We start from the raw sequence: 6,574 nt of genomic DNA on the forward strand, positions 1-6,574 counted from the left end.
CATAACTCTATTTTTGTTGCCTCCCATTGTGCCAAACCCCAACTGTCCCAATCTTTGTTCCTCCAGCTTTGTGACTCTTTTTTGAACCATTTTATTTCTATTTCAACTTTTCAGGTTTTACAAATGAGGGATCGGCGTTTTTCACAGGGCTGTCCCCTCAGGGTGGCACTGAGAGGGTGGCACTGCCCTCAGGGCTGTCCCCTCAGGTGGTGGCACTGCCCTCAGGGCTGTCCCCTCAGGTGGTGGCATTGCTCTCAGGGCTGTCCCCTAGAGGGTGGCAGGGCTGTCCCCTAGAGGGTGGCACTGAGAGGGTCGCACTGCCCTCAGGGCTGTCCCCTAGAGGGTGGCAGGGCTGTCCCCTCAGGTGGTGGCTTGGCCCTTGGGGTTGTCCCCTGTCTGGGGGCTGTCCCCTCAGAGGGTGACCGCCCTGTCGAGCCTGTCCACTCTCTCTTGGGGCTCAGGGTTGTCCCCTCAGAGGGGCTGTCCCCTGAGGCATGGCCACCCCCTGAGGGCTGTCCCCTCTCTGGGGCTGTCCCCTCAAAAGGTGGCCTCTCCCTGTTGGGGCTGTCCCCTCAGGCAGTGGCATCGCCCTCAGGGCTGTCCCCTCTCTCGGGGGGCTGTCCCCTCAGAGGGTGGCCTTGCCCTCAGGGTTGTCCCCTCAGAGGGGATGTCCCCTCAAAAGGTGACCTCCTTGTTGGGGCTGTCCCCCGAGCAGGTGGCCTCCCCCAGGGGCTGTCCCCTCTCTGGGGGCTGTCCCCTAAGGCAGTGGCATCACACTGGGGGCTGTCCCCTCAGAGGGTGGCCTTGCCCTCAGGGCTGTCCCCTCAGAAGGGCTGTCCCCTCAAAAGGTGACCTCCCTGTTGGGGCTGTCCCCTCAGAGGGTGGCCTTGCTGTCAGGGCTGTCCCCTCAGAGGGGCTGTCCCCTCAAAAGGTGACCTCCCTGTTGGGGCTGTCCCCCGAGCTGGTGGCCTCCCCCGGGGGCTGTCCCCTCTCTGGGGGCTGTTCCCTAAGGCAGTGGCATCACACTGGGGGCTGTCCCCTCAGAGGGTGGCCTTGCCCTCAGGGCTGTCCCCTCAGAAGGGCTGTCCCCTCAAAAGGTGACCACCCGAGGGGCTGTCCCCTCAGAGGGTGGCCTTGCTGTCAGGGCTGTCCCCTCAGGCAATGGCCTCCCTGTTGGGGCTGTCCCCTCAAAGGGTGGCCTTGCCCTCAGAGCTGTCCCTTCTCGGGGTCTGTCCCCTGAGCTGGTGGCCTCCCCCAGGGGCTGTCTCCTCTCTGGGGACTGTCCCCGCTCAGGGGGCTGTCCCCTCAGGGGGTGGCCTTCCCCGGGGGCTGTCCCCTCTCTCTGGGGTCTGTCCCCTGAGCTGGTGGCCTCTCCCGGGGGCTGTCCCCTCAGGCAATGGCCTCCCTGTTGGGGCTGTCCCCTCAAAGGGTGGCCTTGCCCTCAGAGCTGTCCCTTCTCGGGGTCTGTCCCCTGAGCTGGTGGCCTTGGCCTTGCTGTCAGGGCTGTCCCCTCTCGGGGGGCTGTCCCCTCAAAAGGTGACCTTCCCCGGGGGCTGTCCCCTCTCTCTGGGGTCTGTCCCCTGAGCTGGTGGCCTCCCCCGGGGGCTGTCCCCTGAACTGGTGGCCTCCCCCGGGGGCTGTCCCCTGAGCTGGTGGCCTCCCCCGGGGGCTGTCCCCTCTCTCTGGGGGCTGAACCCAGAGCTGGTGGCCTCCCCCGGGGGCTGTCCCCTCTGTCGGGGGGCTGTCCCCTCTCTCAGGGGGCTGTCCCCTCCCCCGGGGGCTGTCCCCTCAGGCGGTGGCGTCCCCCTCGGGGCTGTCCCCGCCGTCCAGCAGCGCGTAGTGCGCGTGGCTCTGGCAGGGCCGCTGCAGGGGATGCGCCAGCAGCTTGGCCATGCAGTTGTGCAGCTCCAGCGCCGGCCCCGCCAGGGCCACCTCGTACTTGTAGTTGGTGCCTTTGGTGTCCAGGCTGCCGAAAAACCCGAACATGTCCTGGGGAGGGACACAACGGGGACACAACGGGCTCGAAGCTGCTTGTCCTGAGCTTAAATCCTGAGAAATTTCTTCTTTTTGTCCTCCCAGTTTGGTTAAAAATTTCCCGCGGAATTCTGTCTTTTTTGTCATTCTGTTCTTGGTGATCCTCCACAAACCCACCCCGTTCCCACCCCTTTCCCCTAAATCCTTAAATTCCCACTCCATTTCCCCTAAATTCCCCCATTTCCCCCTAAATCCCCCCCCTTCCCACCCCTTTCCCCCTAAATCCTTAAATTCCCACCCCATTTCCCCCAAACCACCCCATTCCCACCCCATTTCCTCCTAAATCCTTAAATTCCCACTCCATTTCCCCTAAATTCCCCCATTTTCCCCTAAATCCCCCCACTCCCTCCCGATTTCCCCCTAAATCCTCCCATTTTTCCCCAATTCCCCCATTTCCCCTAAATTCCATTTCCACCCCATTTCCCCCCAAATTCCCCCACTCCCTCCCCATTTCCCCTAAATCCCCCCATTTCCCCCTAAATCCCCCTATTTCCACCCCATTTTCCCCTAAATCCTTAAATTCCCACCCCATTTCCCCTAAATCCTCCCATTTCCCCCCAAATCCCCCATTCCCACTCTATTTCCCCTAAATCCCCCCATTCCCACCCCATTTTCCTTTTTCCCCCCAAATCCAATCTTTCCCACCTTTTTCCACCCCAAATCCCCCCTTTTTTCCCCAATTTCTCCCCATTTCACCTTTCCCCCCCCCAAAACCACTCCCACATCCACTCCAAAGCCCCCCAGTCCCACAAAAGGGGGGAAAATCTGGGGGGGAAAAGGAAAATAAAAAAGGAAAAATAGGGACAAATGAGGGGGGAAAATGGGGGAAATTTTGGGGAAAAAAATAAAATAAAGAAATAAAGAAAGAAAATAAAAAAGGAAAAACGGGGACAAGTGAGGGGGAAAAACGGGGGAATTTAGGGGAGGAAATTTGGGGGAAAAAGAAAAGAAAAAAAGAAAAACAGGGACAAATGAGGGAAAAAATGGGGGAATTTTGGGAGGGGAAAAAGGGAGGATTTGGGGGGAATTTGGGGAATTTAGGGGAATTTGTCCCCTTTACCTTCCAGCTGCTCTCGTCCTCCTTCTCGTCCAGCCCGTTGTGGATGTAAACGACATCAAAGAAGAAATAGGGGCACTGCAGCAGCTTCTGGGGGAAAAGGGGAATTTGGGGATTTGAGGGAGATTTGGGGGTATGTGAAGGGACTTTGGGGGGATTTTGGGGTGGCACAGGGGGATTTGGGGTGGCACAGGGGGGCACAGGGGATTTCAGGGTGGCACAGGGTGGCACAGGGGGTGTGGGTGGCACAGGGTGGCACAGGGGATTTCAGGGTGGCACAGGGTGGCACAGGGGGTGTGGGTGGCACAGGGGGTGTGGGTGGCACAGGGTGGCACAGGGATTTCGGGGTGGCACACACCTTGACGTGCTCGCCCCCGCAGAAGTGCGGCTGGCAGCGCGGGAAGGGGGGGATTTAGGGGGGGCACAGGGGGATTTTGGGGTGGCACAGGGTGGCACAGGGGGTGTGGGTGGCACAGGGTGGCACTGGGGGGATTTAGGGGTGGCACAGGGTGGCACAGGGGGATTTAGGGGTGGCACAGGGGGTGCGGGTGGCACAGGGTGGCACAGGGCATTTCAGGGTGGCACACACCTTGACGTGCTCGCCCCCGCAGAAGTGCGGCTGGCACCGCGGGAAGGGGGGGATTTAGGGGTGGCACAGGGGGTGCGGGTGGCACAGGGTGGCACAGGGCATTTCAGGGTGGCACACACCTTGACGTGCTCGCCCCCGCAGAAGTGCGGCTGGCACCGCGGGCGCCCGAACACCAGGATGGTTCTGACCACGAAGGGCGGCGGGATGGTCTGGACGTTGTCGGTCACCGGCAGCTCCACCTTCTGCTGGCTGCAGGGGACAGGGACACCGGGACACCGTGGGGACACAGACACGGGGACAGGGACACAGAGACAGGGACACGGGGACAGGGACACAGGGACAGCATGGGGACAAGGGGACACGGACACGGGGACAGTGACACGGGGACAGCATGGGGACACGGGGACAGCGTGGGGACAGGGACACGGGGACACGGACACGGGGACAGGGACATGGGGACAGCGTGGGGACAGGGACATGGGGACAGGGACATGGGGACAGCGACACGGGGACAGCGTGGAGACAAGGATGGGGACACAGGGGACAGGGATGGGGACAGGGACAAGTTGGCATCCATAGGGACAGGGATGGGACACGGAGAGTGGCATCCACAGGGCCAGGGGGGCACCCATGGGGACAGGACAGGGAGAGAGTGGCACCCACAGGGACAAGGGCAGGGTGGCACCCACGGGAACAGGGACAGGGATGGGGACAGGGATGGGGCAGGGAAAAGGTGACACCCATGGGGACAGAGGGCACCCACAGGGACAGGGATGGGGACAGGGTGGCACCCATACAGGGACAAGACATGGTGGCACCCACGGGGTCAGGGTGGCACCCACAGGGATGGGGACAGGACGGGGACAGGGATGGGACACGGAGAGTGGCATCCACAGGGCCAGGGGGGCAGCCATGGGGACAGGACAGGGAGAGAGTGGCACCCACAGGGACAAGGGCAGGGTGGCACCCACCGGAACAGGGACAGGGATGGGGCAGGGAAAAGGTGACACCCATGGGGACAGAGGGCACCCACAGGGACAGGGATGGGGACAGGGTGGCACCCATACAGGGACAAGACATGGTGGCACCCACGGGGTCAGGGTGGCACCCACAGGGATGGGGACAGGACAGGGTGGCACACCTGGGGTCAGGGGACAGGGGACAGGTGGCACCCCTGGGTCAGGGTGGCAGCCACGGGGACAGAGGACAGGGCTCAGGTGCCACCCTCCCCTGGCACCCTCCAAGCCCCCCTGCCCCCCCCCCCGGAACGTTCCGGAACCCCCCGGTGCTCACATGAGGTTGAAGAGCCCGTCCAGATCTGAGCTCGGGGTCAAGGCTGCTCCTGGCACCTGTGCCACCCCCAGGGCCACCCCGACACCCATGACACCCTCAGGGCCACCCAGATATCTGTGCCACACCTAGAGCCACCCCTAGAGCCACCCCCAGGGCTCTAGACACTAGGGCCACCCCAGGGCCACCTCCAGGGCCACCCTGGCACCCAAGACACCCCGATGCCACCCAAGGGACCCCAGTGGCATCCCGGTGGCCCCGGTGGCCAAGAAGGCACAGCCCGACGGCAGCCCTGGCACGCGGTGGCACGGCAGGATACTGAAGGACTGGCACACGACGGTGTCCAGGTCATAGAGGCAGCTGCAGACCTCGCGGGGATCCGACGTGAACCCTGAGAGCTGCGGGGGCACCGGGCTGGCACCGGGCTGGCACCGCGCTGGCACCGCGCTGGCACCAGCCCTGTCCCTTGTCCCCATCCCTGTGTCCCTTCTTGTCCCTTGTGCCAATCCCTTTGCCCTGTCCCCTCTGCCAATCCCGCAGGCCCATCCTGTTCCTGTCCCCAACCCGTGCCCATCCCTGTCCCCACCCGTGTCCCTGTCCTCGTCCCTGTCCCCATCCCCGTCCCCAACCTGTGCCCATCCCTGTCCCTGTCCCCATCTGTGTCCCTACCCCAAACAGAACCAACCCCAGAAATACAAACCCCAAACACCACCAACCCCAAACACCACAAACCCTAAAACACAAACCCCAAACACCACACAAACCCCTGCCTGGCACCCCAAAACACACAACCCCCAAAAACCACACCTGGCACCAACAGGCACCGGGTCAGGGACCCCAAAACCAGGGGAGACAGGGATGGGCACAGAGACGGGGACAGGGAGTGACACGGGGACAGGGACAGGGACAAATCAGTGCTGGGGCTCAGAGCCCCAAAGCCAGCCCCCCGGCACTGTCCCTTATCCCTGTGCCCTGTCCCCATCCCCTGTCCCCGTGCCCTGTCCCCTGTCCCCATCCCCTGTCCCCGTGCCCTGTCCCCTGTCCCCATCCCCTGTCCCTGTGCCCTGGCACTGTGCCCATGCCCTGTCCCCATCCCCTGTCCCTGTCCCCGTGCCCTGTCCCTGTCCCCGTGCCCTGGCACTGACCCGTTGAAGGACTCCAGTTTGGGCACTGCCATCTCCTCAGCCAGGTCCAGGCAGATGATCTGGGGGGGATGGGGGAGCACGGCTGAGACCCCCGAGTGTCCCCAGGGACCCCAAAGTGTCCCCAGGGCCCCTCAAAGTGTCCCCAGGGCCCCTCCTGCACCCCTGGAGAATCCCCCAGTACAGCCCTTCATAATTCCCCACTATCCCCCTAAGAACTCCCAGTATCCCCCAGTATCCTCCTTGATAACCCCCCAGTATCCCCCCACCATCCTCCCTGCCAGCCCCCCAGTGCTCCCAGTGCCCACCAATCCCTTCCCAGTGCCCCCAGTCCAGTCCATCCCAATCCCCTTCCAGTCCCTTCCAATCCCCTCCCAGTCCCCCCATTCCCCACCCAGTCCCTCCCAATCCCCTCCCAGTCTCTCCCAGTCACCTCCATCCCCTCCCAGTCCCCCCAGTGCT

The 6,574-nt window shown here is 63.0% G+C and overlaps 2 protein-coding genes across 4 annotated transcripts in view; one reads left to right on the top strand and one right to left on the bottom strand.

Annotated features, from left to right (window-relative positions):
• On the top strand, positions 1 to 1,469 carry LOC121342648 (basic salivary proline-rich protein 2-like). Of its 3 annotated transcripts, none has more exons than XM_041417230.1 (3): positions 1 to 225; positions 328 to 415; positions 462 to 1,469. In XM_041417230.1, the coding sequence occupies exons 1-3, from the start codon at positions 124 to 126 to the stop codon at positions 1,238 to 1,240; spliced, it is 969 nt and encodes a 322-aa protein (XP_041273164.1). In that variant the 5' UTR covers positions 1 to 123; the 3' UTR covers positions 1,241 to 1,469. The 3 variants fall into 3 exon arrangements, with proteins under 3 accessions (XP_041273164.1, XP_041273173.1, XP_041273155.1); XM_041417239.1 differs by having other exon boundaries at positions 1 to 192; positions 328 to 410; positions 457 to 1,469; XM_041417221.1 differs by having other exon boundaries at positions 3 to 225; positions 328 to 410; positions 457 to 1,469.
• A 32-nt stretch (positions 1,470 to 1,501) lies between these two features.
• Positions 1,502 to 6,574, bottom strand: part of LOC121342728 (BRISC and BRCA1-A complex member 1-like) — a 5,524-nt gene continuing 451 nt past the window's right edge. Inside the window, exons 2-5 of the mRNA XM_041417333.1 lie at positions 6,116 to 6,174; positions 3,800 to 3,929; positions 3,095 to 3,181; positions 1,502 to 1,989 (exon numbers count right to left, since the gene is read on the bottom strand). Of these exons, the coding sequence (XP_041273267.1) occupies positions 1,789 to 1,989; positions 3,095 to 3,181; positions 3,800 to 3,929; positions 6,116 to 6,174 (477 nt within the window). The 3' untranslated portion in view covers positions 1,502 to 1,788. The remainder of the gene's footprint in view (positions 1,990 to 3,094; positions 3,182 to 3,799; positions 3,930 to 6,115; positions 6,175 to 6,574) is intronic.

Source organism: Onychostruthus taczanowskii, unplaced genomic scaffold (assembly GCF_017590055.1).
Source record: "Onychostruthus taczanowskii isolate IOZ18803 unplaced genomic scaffold, ASM1759005v1 scaffold106, whole genome shotgun sequence".
NCBI lineage: Eukaryota > Metazoa > Chordata > Aves > Passeriformes > Passeridae > Onychostruthus > Onychostruthus taczanowskii.

Excerpts from the sequence above, each read along its gene's own strand:
- LOC121342648 (XM_041417230.1), top strand. The coding sequence starts at position 124 with ATGAGGGATCGGCGTTTTTCACAGGGCTGTCCCCTCAGGGTGGCACTG. Across the intron at positions 226-327 it reads GGTGGTGGCACTGCCCTCAG|GGCTGTCCCCTAGAGGGTGG; the intron begins GGCTGTCCCCTC and ends CACTGCCCTCAG. Across the intron at positions 416-461 it reads TCTGGGGGCTGTCCCCTCAG|GGTTGTCCCCTCAGAGGGGC; the intron begins AGGGTGACCGCC and ends CTTGGGGCTCAG.